General features: G+C 32.0%; 3 protein-coding genes across 5 annotated transcripts; 2 read left to right on the forward strand and 1 right to left on the reverse strand.

Annotated features, from left to right (window-relative positions):
* The first annotated feature begins 629 nt into the window (after positions 1–629).
* On the forward strand, positions 630–6778 carry LOC123702942 (ileal sodium/bile acid cotransporter-like). The gene is made up of 10 exons (XM_045650801.1): positions 630–763; positions 1725–1875; positions 2818–2970; positions 3420–3562; positions 4051–4170; positions 4443–4617; positions 4934–5196; positions 5600–5786; positions 6176–6251; positions 6579–6778. The coding sequence occupies exons 2-10, from the start codon at positions 1734–1736 to the stop codon at positions 6685–6687; spliced, it is 1368 nt and encodes a 455-aa protein (XP_045506757.1). The 5' UTR covers positions 630–763; positions 1725–1733; the 3' UTR covers positions 6688–6778.
* Positions 6779–7031: 253 nt separating this feature from the next.
* LOC123702948 lies at positions 7032–8903 on the forward strand. Its single transcript, XM_045650809.1, has 4 exons — positions 7032–7441; positions 7852–8107; positions 8302–8421; positions 8650–8903. Exons 1-4 carry the CDS (start codon positions 7239–7241, stop codon positions 8740–8742), a joined length of 672 nt encoding a protein of 223 aa, XP_045506765.1. The 5' UTR covers positions 7032–7238; the 3' UTR covers positions 8743–8903.
* Positions 8904–9038: 135 nt separating this feature from the next.
* LOC123702944 (isocitrate dehydrogenase [NAD] subunit beta, mitochondrial) lies at positions 9039–16743 on the reverse strand. Of its 3 annotated transcripts, none has more exons than XM_045650804.1 (9): positions 16582–16743; positions 16234–16290; positions 14608–14700; positions 13978–14094; positions 13098–13305; positions 12080–12243; positions 11169–11378; positions 10195–10331; positions 9039–9531 (listed from the first exon to the last, which is right to left on the reverse strand). In XM_045650804.1, exons 1-9 carry the CDS (start codon positions 16621–16623, stop codon positions 9438–9440), a joined length of 1122 nt encoding a protein of 373 aa, XP_045506760.1. In that variant the 5' UTR covers positions 16624–16743; the 3' UTR covers positions 9039–9437. The 3 variants fall into 3 exon arrangements, with proteins under 3 accessions (XP_045506760.1, XP_045506759.1, XP_045506761.1); XM_045650803.1 differs by having other exon boundaries at positions 16207–16290; XM_045650805.1 differs by lacking the exons at positions 9039–9531; positions 10195–10331 and adding an exon at positions 10400–10462 and having other exon boundaries at positions 16207–16290.
* Positions 16744–16918: the final 175 nt, after the last annotated feature.

Genomic DNA, 16918 nt, shown 5'->3' on the forward strand with positions numbered 1-16918 from the left:
AAAGAAAAACCCGTATAGTTCCCGTTCCCGTGGGATTTCCGGGATAAAACCTATCCTATGTCCCGGGGTAAAAAGTAGCCTATGTCCTTTCTCGGGTATCAAAATATCTCCATACCAAATTTCATGCAAATTGGTTCAGTAGTTTAGGCGTGATTAGGTATTATTAACTATTATTTTTATACACGTTGTTATCAAACACGTGAATATTTACATAATTAATAATAACGCATGCAATAGTTTTTATCAAAGATAATCTGTACGTGATACTGTCCAGATATATAAACAATTATTATAATTCATAGATAAGTCGAGTATCTGTGACTCAAAAGGAATCTTAGGCTCTGTATAGGTACATTTTAAATTGTTCTATTTTAAATCATATTCATATGAAAACGATTTACCTCAAACAAAATGAATATATTCCGTATAGTCTAACTCATTTAAAGGCATCTGTTTAATATGTACAATACTTTTCTTTAAAAGCGAAACTCCTCCACTCCCAAAAGAGAAATTGGTTAATGTGTTTTTGTTTTATTTTTTTAATAAATTAAAGTGCCAAAGAATTCGTGGGTAATGCGCCTAAATATTATTCTTCAATTAAAAATTATCTCGGTTGATTTTTAACAGATATACATTCGCGTTTGATAAGTCGGTTGGTGTGGTTGTGTTTATTTATTTATCATGAGGCCCTAATCAGTGAATGAAAGTGCAAATTTATACCATCGAATTAAATTGATAATACATAGTTGGTAGAGAAAATAAAGTAAGTACCTACATTTATTCATAATCACCCTAATTCCTAATACAGTAAAACTATACAATACATTTTAGCAGTAGTTTAAGCTATTTAATATTTTTTTACATATTCATCAAAATTATAGTAATTAGGTATTCTACAATCGTTTCAAATATGTAGATATCAAATATTGCTTTTAAAACTCGTTTTATACCCGTCAGAAATGCAACAACTAAACTTTAAAACATGTATATGTGAGTTTTACCTAAATTAATGAATCTTGTATATAACTGAAATATTTTTTTTAAATATCTCTAGATATATGTATCTATACATACATAAGGATGCAGTGGTTATATTGTTTATAAAAAAAATCACTAAAAAATTCACTTATCATTAGATATGTAAGTACCTAGCAACTAGATATCTAACTAGATTAATTTATATCAATGAATTTTATAGTAGGCGAAAGAATGGGCCACATCTTGAATGTTTACTATTTCTATTGTGCATTAGGTATGTTATTATCGTGATTATCTATTAGAAGTATGTCAAGATTGTGCACGCAACCATAGTACTTTAGAGTCTAAAGTTTAGACGGTACGGTTCGCAGAATAAATCGTAGCAAATTAAAAAATTAATTTTATTTGTTTTGCTAACGGATACTGAGGTTTCTGACGATTGTCATAAATACAAAATTTCAAAAAAAAACTTCAATCGTCGTTTTACCGAGTTTAAGTATGGTAGAAAATTAAATTATCAAACACCTTGTACATAAATTACAATAATTTAAACGCGATTTTTTGATTGATGGTAATTTTTAATGCAGATTTATTTAGCATGCAAATACATTATTATTATTTACATTTTTTTTTTTAATTTAATAGATAGGTAGCGAAAATTCGATACGAATTCAAATTTTTCATAATATGTCAATTCGAAATTAAGTCTCAAAAGAAAGACGATTCATTCGATAATTTTCTTTCAGGAATAAAAAATGAAGATCCTCATCTTGCTTGGCCTTTTGGCCGTTTCTTCGTTAGTGCTCACTCAAAGTTCCGACTTAGTTGCCATGTTCGAGCCTGACTCCGTGCTGGTACAAATGGACGAATATTATTATGTTGACTTCAATGTAACAGGTATTTTATAATCATTACTACTTCCTAACTACTTTCCCCGTCATCACTCGGGTTTTGTTAATAGTTATTACTTATTTTTTCTATGCTTATTAATAGGAAAGCGCCTTGTGGTCTAAGATGGTACGGCGCTTCCCTAGTAGGTAGGTACCTGTTCAGTCTACGCTTGCCCTCTACAAACATATAGTTAGAACTTTAATCTCTTTCTAGTACAGTAGATATCTACTTATTTATAATTACTGCTTCGACATTGTCTACACAGTACTGAGTTAGAATTACAAAAAGCCTCCCAAGACCCAAGTGAATTAACATTATTGGGTACAAGACCTTGAAAATATGCTTCTAAATAAACCGATTCAATGATTAGACTTTTCATGCAAAAGACGAAATTTGTAGAGCAGCCATAAATGACCTACAAATTTTATTTTACATTTTATATCTACATAACAATCTGTAAACACAAGGTAAACACTCAATAGTTTTGCATTTAGCATAATATCCAAGTAATTAACTTTTTATCTACAATAAGATACCTATATGTTAATACTTTTCACACGATAAGGTAAATACGTGTGACTATTAATACCTGAGAAAGTTTACACTATACAGGAGATATTCAGTCTTGTATTTATTTTTCATTCGGTTTATATGCACATTTTTATAAACGGGTGTTCTAGGGGATTCTGGACTACCTTGGTGGAAATCATCACTACATATAAAACAAAATATTACGTCGCGTATGTCAGTCCACAAAAACTACTGCACCGATTTACATACTGTTTTTACGGATGGATATCGCACGAAGGATAAGTTTAATTTCTGAATTATCTGGGCGAAGCCGCGGGCTGAATACTAGTTAAAGTATGTATCATACGTTATCTAAATGAATATAAGCGATAGCAATATTTCAAGAAATATTTCTAACAAGTTTCCATTATATTACAGGGTCTAATTTCCAAGCCAATGACGAAATAGTTGCGATTTCTGAAATGGAAAACTTAGCTACTGCAGAATGGAACTCCACATACCGACTTACTGAGGAAGAAGCGAATAACGGCTTTTTTGAAGGAAGATTAAGAATAAATGGCCATTTTCTTGGTAAGAACAGAATGTTTATCGATGTTTTTAAACGCGTGGAAAGAAAAAAAGTTCGTGTTTGCCGAGCTCACGTGTCAGAACTGAAACTTCTTAAGGCAAGATTCAAGATTGCAATCTAAAATCGTCACCTTACTCCATGACGTGACGGTATTGCCACGACCTTGAAATTTTACTCTTTACGCGCCTAAAGAAGTTTCACTACCTACAAAAACTTGATAAAATGAAAATGAGAGAGAGAAAGAGACAGATAGAGAAACACGCGCATGCCACACGGCTAACATAACATACATACATATTAGCAAAAAGTGTCGTTACAAATTTTGAATTAAGTCTCAATTCCATCTAGCCCCCTTTGGCACCGCGCGATAAGGAACTTCATTCCAAAAATTCCAAATTAATATACCGCTTTCATATAAAAGTAATTATAAAATGATATGTAACATTTCCAGGCAGACTAGAAGTTTACATAGAAAACAGAAGACAATTACCAACAGGAACAATAACAATTCCCGTGACTGGAACATTACCAGTCACTGTCGTTCGACCGCAAAGAGTTATAGATTCGATCTTCACTACCAGTGTTGCTGTTCTTGTAAGCATATTTAAATTTTTTTCCTCGATAGAATAACGTCAACTTTCTCCTCATATCTATACTTAATCTTATAAAGCGGAAGAGTTTGTTTGTTTGGACGCGCTAATCTCGGGAACTAATGGTCCGATTTGAAAAAATTATTCAGTGTTAGATAGCCCATTTATCGAGGAAGGCTATAGGATTTGCTATAGGCTATATATCATCACGCTAAGACCAACATGAGCGGAGCAATGCGGGTGAAACCGCGGAGCACAGCTAGTGTTTAATACTTCGAATTCGGGTATTATTGGTAATAGTTGATAATTATTAGTTGATAATTTGGTAATTGGTAATTTTGATCTGATTGACTTATTTCTTTTTTTCTTTAAATAAAATTGATAATTAGTTCTGAAATACACTTTCGAATAGATATGTTTTAATAAAGACATACTCTGTTCTTGTTTCCTTTAATGATTTTAGCCAAATAATATTTTTTAACTTTATTCTAGGTGTCGTTAATTTTCATAAACTTCGGCTGTGCGATGCACTGGCCTACCGTAAAGGAAGTGTTGAAGAAACCAATTGGACCAGCAATCGGAATGTGTGGACAGTTTATTTTTATGCCTCTGGTAAGTGTCTAATCTATAAACTTTATTTATTGTATATTTTATATTGTGTTCTATTGCCTATTTTATAGTGTGATTTAAGTGTCTAATAGACACTTAAGAGCTTAATATGAAAAATGATATATTTCTGCGGTGTATTTATTAATATGATGTCAATGTAAATTACTCATTATATTGTAGAACTATCGGTATTTCGCGGCCTAACTCTTTCCAAAATCTTATAAAATCTACTTTCAGAATGTAATAAGAAACTTAATAACCTACATCTATTACAGATATCATTTGGCCTCGGTTACCCCTTATTCCCCGACATGCCCGCGTTACGGTTGGGTCTATTCTTTATGGGCGTGTCCCCCGCCGGAGGGGCTTCTAACATATGGACCTTTATATTGGGAGGAAACTTGAATTTGTCGCTCGCTATGACCTCTATATCGACTATTGCTAGTTTTGGTAAGAATATATTATATTGTAGATTGTATCGTAAAAAATATTTCAAAATTACAGGACAGTCTTACGAATAAAAAATTGTACTTGTCCTTTTTTTGCAAAATAACTTCACTGTATGATTATAAAAAAATTTTTTCATTTATCATTCACGTACACGTAGGGGAAAGCGGTTTTTTTTAGACATTATATTTTTCCAAACTTATATTAAAATTTGATAGCGAAACGAAAATAGTTCGAATCCTACTTTTTGATCCAATTTTTTCCAATACATAGGTATTTGCATATTTTTCATAATTTCAAAGTAAATGTTTGTTTACAGCTCTAATGCCAGCCTGGTTATTCAGTCTCGGTCAAGTGGTCTTCAGTAATGCTAACATAGTGGTCCCATACGCAAGAATAGGATATTTTGTAGTTGGTCTCCTCGTGCCGTTAGGCTTTGGTCTGGCTATGCAGAAGTTTGTGCCGAAAATAGCAAAATTCATGGTCAGAATATTAAAGGGATTTTCAACTACGTTACTACTGTTTATTATCATTTTTGCTATTATCACAAATTTGTATATATTTGAACTGTTTAATTGGGCTGTAAGTATAAAATTGGATATTTCTTCTTATAGTATTTTTAAGTATTTCTAAATCAATATCAAACAAGTATTTATTTATATAATAAGTTGGAAATGCTTTTGAATATAACTTGATTTCCAATATATCGATAAAGAATAGCCATTATTCTAAAATAATTTTTTTTTATAGCTAGAAGTTCCTAGTATGTACTAGTACTAGGTACAATTGCGCAATGTACATGAGCACATTTGATTAACTTGACCGATTTAATTTAGAAAATTCATTTTTTTTTTGCATCTAAACTATGTATAAAAGCAAAAAATACAGAGACAAATGACAAAAGTTATAATTGTGAAAGAAATCTTTAATCATTAACAAAAATTCAAAAAAATATATTTATTTAAAATCAAAAATTTTATTCCAGATACTAGTAGCGGGCATGGGTTTACCCTGGCTAGGTTATCTATCAGGGTACATCGTGGCTCGACTTCTAAAGCAACCGCATGAAGATGCGTTAGCTATTTCTATTGAAACTGGAGTACAGAATATGGGAATAGCTGTGTTCTTGTTACGATATGCTTTGCCGCAACCTGAAGCTGATTTAACTACGGGTAAGTTATTACGAAAAAACCTCACGCTCCCCACTCCGACGGGCGGAGGTGTGGCTTGAAGACATAGCATGCAATAGCTTTACCGCGGCAGTCCCCGAGTGATACACGTCTTTTTTTTTTGAGAAGTTATTTTTTATGGATACTGAAACTATTTTTGTGACGGTAAAAAGTTAATAATGTATGAAATTGCGTACAGAGTTCAGTGAGGATTTTATCTATACTTAATATTATAAAGCTGAATAGTTTGTTTTGTTTGTTTGAATGCGCTTATCTCAGGAACTACTGGTCCGATTTGAAAAATTATTTCGGTGTTAGATAGCCCATTTATCGAGGAAGGCTAAATATTAATACTCTACTATTAAATCTAATATCTGCATATTTTTTTACAGTTGTACCAGTATCAGTGTCCATCATGACTCCGGTTCCAATGATGTGCATCTTTATATACCAGAAAATCAGTGCTTAGTATGTATTGTTTTATTGTTTATTCATAATTTACAATTAACAGTCAAGTCAAATTCACACACATTGTCAGCCAATCGTGTAAAAAAATATTTATTACACGACATTTCTCTTTTGTATTGATTAATTTTTGGTTAATTTTTGCACTATCTCATTATAGAATAAAATACACTATTGTTGTATTTTATTACAATAGTGTTTATCACAATATTTTCGAATTTTTGCTGAATTTCGTCCTACATTATTACTTAAATGTATGATAAAAGGAACAAAAAATATCAGCGTCAATGATTATCCACAGAAACTTTATATACGGCATTCTTTTTACAGTATACGCAATCGGAGAAAAGCGAAAAAAACAGCTATAGAAGAAGAGAATACCATAGAGGTGACGGATAAAGTTCCAGATACGCTGGTGACAGATAAACAAGCAGCATAGACAATATAATATTTATTATTTTATAATATGTGTACATAACTAGTCTGTAAGAGATGTAAATATTTTTTGTATTTAAATAAACGGTGTTTTATATTGTATTATTTGTTTTATTTCGTAGATAAGATTCTAAACTGATAGATATAGAAACCGATTTAAAATCAATTTGATTTGCCATAATATCATTACTGAAAATATTTTATTCCACATAGTTAAGTCATAGTGACTAGTCTTTTGTAAGAGCCTGTAAGAGCAAACGATATAATGTGCATCTTACATACACGTAAAATTTGATATGTTACTATAATAAATTTTATTGAACTAAAAATGAGGAAATAGAAGTAAAACCTTCTTTACATATCCATAGAACCTGTGCATAGAACTGACACAAATTTTCTATCATGTCGTGATGTCACTCTATCATCAACCTTCATATACTCGCAAGCAGCTTCAATAATGGAGAAATCAAAAACCAAATAAAAACAATGTAACCCAAACTAAACCCAACCACATAGCCGCAGCATAACTCTTAGAATAGCTACGTCAATAAAACAATGGTTAAGCCAAAGTACGATCTACCAACCCCCACTTTTCCATACAAAATACCGAAAAGACTGAACATTCTGAGTGTTCCGAGGAAGTATATTATAGATACGGGTGAAGGAATGCCCGCTTTAACGCCTAGGGGTATAAGAAAGTCGGCTATTGGTGCTCAAATAACTGATAGAGTTACTGATGTAGCCTGGCCGTATCTTCGGTAAGTTATACTAATATCTGAGTAATTCGTATTATTTAGAATGTAAATGTAATATAAAATATTGTGTAGGGAACAGAAGTTATTGTAGAGCGTTAATTCGCTAACAGTCCATTTTGAGAAAACTGGTTTCTTTTCATCTTCCCTAATAGAAATGTGCATATCTCTGAACGTTTACAATTCCAATGATTAGACTTATTATTGGCACCATTCGCACATAAATCAGTATTACACCCACTGTGGAAAAATGACAGACCTTTAAAGGACGTCTAGCGCCATCGCATTCCCACACTGGAAGTAAAGACTGCTACATCATAGTAAAAATAAATAGCAGCACATTCTCAAACAACAATGCATACAACACAATTTACACATACAAACATACAATGCAGGTAAAAAATACATCCTTACAGACGTTTTCTCATAATAAAGCGGATGTACAAACACCGCTTTAGTCAAGAGCGAATGGAAAAAATAGACCACATGATAGAGGCCGCTAACGCTACATGTTATTCAAAACTCGCAAATTGCGTGCTAGATCTAAAGAAACAAGACTCGAAGGATATTAAGAAAAAGCGCGGGTGGACTGAAAGCGAATGGAAGAAACATATGGATTATATCTCGCAGATTGCTGGACCAAGGAGGGACTTTAGACCACCACCGATTAGGGTAAGTAAAAATAGGTTAATAATTATTGTTCATTAACTGTGATTTTGGCAAACCTGGTGATTATTGCTATAAATCAACGCCATGCCATGCTGCTAATTTAAATTATTTTCGAGGAAAAATATTAAACCTACTCAAAGTTTTACCTAAAACATTGTGTACGTAGTATAACTTTGATCAAGTCATATGTTTTACAGAGAGGACAAGGAAAGCCATTAGATGCGTTATTGCCGAGAATCAACCAGATATGCCGCTTACCCGAATTCAAGATTTATAGAAGACTTTCACAAGAGGCCTGGTACAGAGATCCTGTTAAGGTAATAGGATTCGGCCCTTAAATGATCTTATTCAATGAATGTAGGGGCTAAGAATAAAATATTTGGCCTCAGTCTTGTAAAATTAAAAGTAGTTTCTTGAGTAACGTCGAAATAAACTAAAAGATTTTAGATAATTTTTAGATAATAAGTTTTAGATAATTGCCCCACAAAATATATTCGTATTGATATCAATATAATTTATTTATAGCATTTATGTATTTATTTTAGGTTCCACCAAACGCATTGAAATACATGATATCAGACCGTGTGAAGAAACTAGCTGTTGCAAGAGTTATACCGCAGCCCGGCGCATTTGATTAACTATTCAATTAAAACTGTATGCTAAATAACTCCATTTTTTAAATATTTTTAATGCCCTGTTCGGAAACTGTATTCCAGTCTGCTACTTGCCTTGTATTGTAACATTACAAATGGTCATCATATATAGCCTATAGAAATTGCATAGTCTTTAGAATATAAATCTTATTATATAAATGTAATTAATAAGTGAACAATTGAACGATTATCATCCAAAAAGTATTCAGTTTTTAGTAGGTACAAAAAGTATTTAGTTTTAAATTGAATTCAGGAATCTTTAAAATAAAACAACAAACAAATATTTTGGCAAATTTTATTTACACTGGTAACAATTGATTTAATACTGCATCTACGTCCACAGATCTTAGGAATAAATTAAAATAAATTATTCTTAGACTAATTGTTGGCAACCCAACAACTTTTATTGAAATAACCAATAGGAATAGGCTTTTTTACGATTACTTATTTCTAAAATAAATGAATATAAATTATATCAATGATACATAGTTTAAATGGGCTTTTTAATATCACAAATTATTTTAAAATAAATTAAAAATATGTCTAATTCATATCGCAAATATGTCAAAAAAAAACATGATTTTATTTTTTAATTCCTTGCTATAGACATAAAATAATATGAAATTAGTGGATATAAATAAATTGAAATCTATTGGTTATTTCATATTAGTGAACATAATTTATGTGAGGCAGTGAATGATAGCGTTTGTGAACGCTTTGGTGGTAGACTGGCCTCCAAGATCCTTGGTCCTCACTTTACCGTCCGATAATACCCTGAAAAGTTATAAAAAATATTATAAAAGATGCATTTATCTAGAGAACATAAATTTATTTGCTTTTTGATTTTATATGTACGTGTAGAAGGTAAAAATATCCATTCAAATAGGAAGAATTATAGGCTATTTTCTCAAGGAGCATTTACATTAAACGAACATAGAGCTACGTGAACGAAAACTCGTATTCAGTGTTGTTCGGTATTATAATATTGCAAATAATCTTTTCGAACGCTAATGCGTTCGGGCGTGCGTTTCGTAGAACAACGAAAGAATGCTCTTTGTCTGTTTACACTAAAAAAAATGACATAGTGGAGTTAGAATAAGCATTCGCTCGTTTGATGTAAATGCACCGTTAGAAAGCTCTTGCGATTATAAGTGAAAAAACTACATAAATAACACACATTGTTTTTGTGTGATACTTGAACAAACATTAACACGTACACAGTTCTAAAATGGTTTTTTGGTTATTATTGATTTATAATTTTAGACTATTAATATACACTTCCATTAATGTTCATTTCTTTTATCTACAATAAATAGGCTTTAGCTTTTATTTATTAAAAGATTAGCTTGATTCATTGAAAGAAAAGCTTGTAAGCATTACTGTGTTCCTTAGCACATCTATCTAGAAAATCGTTATAAAATAACATCATTAACTTACTTGTTAATAGCGCCCTTGATCATTTTCGAGTATGAATGCAGATTGACGTGGGCCAGTAAATTGGCTGAACACAACAACATGGCGGTCGGGTTGGCGATGTTCTTGCCCACCGCGCCTGAGAAGATGTGCCTCGCGCCCTGTATACCATTAACATATAAATTATATAGCAATGGACCTAGTGTTGAACCTTGGGGGACTCCCAAGTATGAGTGCAAATTATTCACGTGGTAAGTTGGCTGAATACAATAATATATTTGTGCCTCGCGCCCTGTATACCATTTGTATATAAGTTCAATAGTAAAGGACCTAGTGTTGAACCTTGAGGAACTCCCAATGTCATGCATTCTCAGTGTTCATTAAATGTGCAATAAAATGTATATTAGGATAACCAAATTTGAAAAAAAAAACGAATAGCAATCAATGTAAAAATATCAGACAGCATATATTTTAAATTTAAAACTATAGTAGGTATTAATGAATTATTCGTTTGCTATACGTTGTTGGTGCATACATTTAATAAAACTTGACAGTTTAACATTCTACATATTATGTTTGCTTGAAAATAACCTTCTCATTCAAAAGACACGTCATTCTTTCTTTGGTAAAACTTATTAATTCTTATTTGTTGTTTTATTTACCTGTTCAAAAACAGCGCACTCGGAGCTATAACTAGCGCCAGCTACTACACCGGCTCCACCCACTAGCCCAGAAGCGAGATTATCCACAATGTTGCCATATATTATCGGTGTCACCATGACATCAAACTATTTTTTGTAATTTTTTCATATTTTTCTGTGTTTTTATTGTTTACCTGTTCAAATACCGCGCACTCGGAGCTATAACTAGCGCCAGCTACTACACCCGCTCCACCAACTAGCCCTTACGCGAGGTTATCCACAATGTTGCCATATAAATTCGGTGTAACCATGACGTCACACTTTTTTTTGTAATTTTTTCATATTTTTTTTGTTTACCTGTTCAAATACCGCACACTCGGAGCTATAACTAGCGCCAGCTACTACACCGGCTCCACCCACTAGCCCAGACGCGAGGTTATCAACAATGTTGCCATATAAATTCGGTGTGACCATAACATCAAATTGGTTCGGGTTGGACACCATTTGCATGGTGCAGTTGTCGACGATCATCTTCTCGAATTGGATGCGCGGGTAGAGTTTTGCGATCTGGAAAGGAAATCGTCAGGAAATGTGAACGGCCGTCAAATATATCTATCAATAAAAAATTAAGTGGCATTTTTCTTGATAAGAAAATATAAATTGTAAAAAATTTACTGATTTTTTAGCTAGTCAATTCAGACTATAGTCTGATAGATATTGATTTATACTATATGACAAATTAATATAAAATTAGGGTAAAAATAATTTGGCTGTGCAATGATCCAGATCACTTTTAAACACTCTTTCACCAGCAGAAACCTACATCAGTGGTGGAAACTATATTTTTATTTCCATCCCCCGTGAGTAGGGTAGTTTTGATTAACGCCACACCGTGTCTTGACCGGACCGTGTCCCGCCCGGGTCACAATCAACTTCATACAAAATTATTGTATACTTTTGTATGAAGTCATTCATGCTTGACCGTGGAACGGCCCGTCTCTGGCACAGTACAGCGTGAATCATGCCTTTATCGTCATCTTAAATAAAAGACAAATTATAAATCAACTAGCTTTCCGCCCGCGGCTTCGCCCGCTTTGTCTAAAACCTAATAAATTATACACTAAAACCTTCCTCTTAAATCACTCTATCTTTAAAAAAACCGCATCTAAATCCGTTGCATAGTTTTAAAGATTTAAGCATACATAGGGGCATAGATAGGGACAGAGAAAGTGACTTTGTTTTATACTATGTAGTGATATTATAATCACCTCTTCACAACTACGCAAGAACAGTCCATCGCCCAGTTTCATAATGTTCGCCTTGTGCACAGCGGTGACCTTCTTTCGGCCCATCTTCACAGCATAGTCAAACGCGAACTTCGCGATACGCTCGGACTTCGCAGCTGTGATGATCTTCAAGCACTCCACGACACCTGAAAAATATTTTTTATTTATTTTTAGTAGCTGAAACAAATGTTTTTTCTTGAGTTTTATATGAATTTTCATAGACTAAAATATGTAAGATAGAACACCCTGTACTTTATTGCAGCGATAATAATTATAGAGAAATCTGACATTTTATTTTCGAGTTCCGGGCGAAGCAAACAAAATTTATTTAAAAAAATAATGGAATGTGTCCCTGATGTGCTCAAATTGTAAAATGTAAAATGTACCCTATAACTATTTTTTAACATACAAATCATACCATAAAAATCCTTTACTGGAACGTGAAAGAAAGAAAATCACTTTCACAGTTTTTACTATTTAAATAATATCTTCTCTAAAACCCAACAGGCACATACCATAACCTAGTACCATTTATAGCCACTATAACCATTTATAGCCGACATTTCAGATTCGACAATTTCTTTTGTAACTTAGTTATACATACAGAAGTTTAGAACGTTTCCTAGTAACATATTTTAATCTATACCTACTAATTTTTTGAACGCAATAATCTCGGGAACTACTGGTCCGATTTGAAACATTCTTTCAGTGTTAGATAGCTGATATATCGAGGAAGGCTATATATAGGCTATATATCATCACACTAAGACCAACAGGAGCGGAGCAATACGGGTAAAACCGCAGGGCACAGCTAGTACTATATATAGTGTATAGTCCATGGTTCGACAATTTCTGTTGTAACTCGTAACTTAGTGGTACATACAGAAGTAATGAATATTTATTTGTAACATTATTCTGTTTTCATTATTTATCTCTTCTTTTGGCCATAAATATCTTCTTTATACAAATGTCTCGTTGACTTTACAATAGATACACATACCAGGCACAGACTCATGCTCCAACGCAGAATACTCCCCCTCCGTCTGCTCCCTGATGATGATGCAGTCCACGTCCTTGTGCCTGCAGTTCACATTGGGTAGTGACTTCACGTGGACAACGTTAGCGTACAGGTCTAGTGCGTTACGCAGTTTCATGTTGAGCGTTTGGAGTTCTCCAGTGTGAGAGAAATCTGGGGTAGCGAGGATACCCTGAAAAATTAAATTAAATTGTATTTTTTTAGTTTAACACTAGGTCTTGGTCGCGGCCTAACCTGTTATGTCAAAGCAATTCATAAACTATACGCCCGCGGCTTTGCTTTGTCGAAAAATCCAAAAAAACTTGCATTGCTTTGCGATATGAAAAAAAGGACAGACAAAAAAAAAACACACTTACGCACTTATAATATGGATTAAAGGGCCCTTGAATGGTATGTAGGTAAAAACGGCAAAATGGACTGTTATCTAAGAGCTATAATTCAAAATATTGAAGTTTTTTCGCACTGAAATTCCTAATATGTATTACAGAATGTATATTGTGTGATGCGATGACTGTTGCCAAAACACGATTGGAAACATTTTGTTCGATAAAAAAAATCCTTGTTACCTCTAAAATATGTATCATATAAACGCTCATTACAACCATATTTTACAATAATAATTCGTATAAAATCACAAATACATAGGTATTTACCTTCTCGATTTCGTGACTGTTTTAGATTTAGAAAATACTAAATATTTTCATTCACTTTTTAATAAAATATTGTATAAAATAAATTATTTTATAAAAATTACATTCAGTCTCTTAACAAATTTCAAGTAATATTAATATATTTAACACAATTATAATTTAAAAATATTATAAAATATAACAATTAATCTTACCTTGATACAAATCTTGTTCTTAGCAATAGAGTTGACAACATCTTCAAGAGGGGCGCTCAATGTTGGGTTCACTTCCGAAAAGAAGAATGATTCAAAGTCCACAGGGATGCCGGCTGCCTAAAATAAAAATATTTTTTTTTATGAATGCTTTATACATATTATGTTGTTTGTTCATTAAAATAAGAAATATGTCTAGAAAAATTACACAAATTTCTTCTGTATCTATAACTAGCTGCGCTACGCGGTTTCACCCGCGTGGCTCTGCTCCTGTTGGTCTTAGCGTGATGATATAATATAGCCTATAGCTTTCCTCGATGAATGGGCTATCTAACACCGAAATAATTTTTCAAATCAGACCAGTAGTTCCTGAGATTAGCGCGTTCAAACAAACAAACAAACTCTTCAGCCTTATAATATTAGTATAGATAAGATAATAGATTTTGATATTACATGATTGATAAAAAGTTATCATACTAATAACATTTATGAAAAAGTTAACAAATTGACGATGGAGTTACTTTCAGAAAAATCACAATTTGGTATTTTCTATTGGTAATTATACATACCAAATTAAATAAATTCACATTTTACAAATGGGTCTTCATACCACAATGTAAACAAAATAATTACCTTAAAAACCTCCTGAACGGAGTACACCAATTCTGGGCCGACTCCATCGCCGGGGATCAGGGTGCACTTGATACGACCTTCCTTGCCAGCTTGCTATATATAACATATTAATAATATTATTATAATATGTGCATTGATTCAACTTTTATATTGAAAATAATATATTTATCATGAGAATTAAATAGTCTACTGTTTTACCGTAAAATTCCCAGCAATCAATTTTCTTTGACTGTTTCAATACAATTTTTACTTTTTTTGTTTACTATAAAAATATTAATTAATATAGAATACTGGTATCTTTTGTTTAAATCTTAAACTTATAAAATAATTTAAAACCAATCTGCTACAATCAGATTCTAAAATGATCATAATTTTAATTTATCTTATCTTAATAATATATATAAATCTCGTGTCACAATGTTTGTCTTCAATGGACTCCTAAACCACTTAACCGATTATAATAAAATTCGCACACCATGTGCAGTTCGATCCAACTTGAGAGATAGGATAGTTTAAATTGCAAATCGATTTAGAGAAAGCGGGCGAAGCCGCGGGCGGTAAGCTAGTTTGTATATAAGATTTATACAAGTACATTTTTGACAAACTAATATATTTACCTACCTATAATAGTTTTTCATTAAAACCTATTTAAAACTTACCCATCAAAGGTATGTTATACCAACTCCTGTAGAACCTGATTAAAATAATATTAAATCTATTCTACAAATAACGGGTACATTTGGACAACACAAAGATTCTTCATGCCTGTCATTTACCATTAACATGCTATGGACATAATATTACAATTAATTATTGCTTATTACACATATCGCAAGCTAATATGGAACCATTCCATTCTTAGAAGTGCCAATATAACCAAATATGTATGTGCCAAATATATTGTCCATTAAAAATTAAAATTCCCAGAATGTGTGTCTTTTAATATGAACCGTCTTTTTTTTTTTTAGTCTAATGAGTTTAAACAAATGAGTTTTTATATGCCCAATTTAATAAATTTTGTATAGAATAGAATGGTGGATTATAACACCAGCATACAGCATGCAACATTGAAACATCTTACAGGTTTAGCTGATGATTAACGGACGACCTGATAAACAAAATCTTTAGAGTATTAAACTTTTGCGCCTATAAAAGATACAATTTTGTTGGAGGTTGAGAAATCAACAAATAATAATTTGATTTGTATTTAAAAGAATTTGCCAATTGTTATAATGTAGCATTTTGGAATCGCTATCAATCTATCAATCAATCACTCAATCTATCTAAGCTACCAATATCTAAAAATAATTTCGCCAATAATATTTTCTAGAAGATATTCAATCACTTTTATTGAATTGCATTGAGAAAAAAATATTTACTACAAAAATATAATTTTGTGATTATTCTAATTTTGAATTTAAATTTTATTGTCTATCACCAAGATTTAAGTTGGAATTTGTAAAATGATTATCTGCACTGTATTTGCAGCTCTAGTAATCCAAATTCAAATAACTTTTAAGTAAAACTGTGTATATAAAATCGATATATTTTGTTGTTTTCCATTAATTGTGATGATGATTAGTAAATTAGTTTTCTCACCAGGATTGATAGGGGCGCGAAACATACGTTTTTGTCAGCATTTACTGTTGTGGTGTGGAGGCCCTTGCTAACGTGTTGAGAACCCTGCAAATGATATCAAATAACATCACTACATAATGTACATAATATCATACGCATACAAGAATATATACGTCTAAGATCACGTGAGACTATCATATACATGACACAAATTGGTAGAAATATAATACGCATTTCAATTTTTCATACAATGTTATCATATCGATTCAGGAAGGATGTTTATTTTAAGCAACTAGGAAAAATATAAACGATAGTAGTTATGAAACAGCTTTTAAATCCAATCAGCTGACGATCGATAAAATGAATGAATACGAAAAAACCTTTGATACACATTACCTGCACTAATGTACGAAACACATTTCTGGTTATTAGAGACATTTTTATAAACGTTTTAAAACCTTCGGAAAGGTTAAATTTTAAAAATTATTTTTGGATCGTCTTTGCTGACAAAAGACGTAACCTACGAAAACTCTGTTTTACGTAACTTGACAGCACTCCTATTGAAATTATGAAATGAGAAGATTATTTAAAACAAAATTTACCTCATGATTATATTAATATTGATGATCACATATGTATTGTACTGCAATTATGTACTTATTTTTATAAGAAAAACTAGAAAATAATGTATGTAATTTTTTTTTCAGGTATCAAAAATCTAATTCAAAATATT

Source organism: Colias croceus, chromosome 24 (assembly GCF_905220415.1).
Source record: "Colias croceus chromosome 24, ilColCroc2.1".
NCBI lineage: Eukaryota > Metazoa > Arthropoda > Insecta > Lepidoptera > Pieridae > Colias > Colias croceus.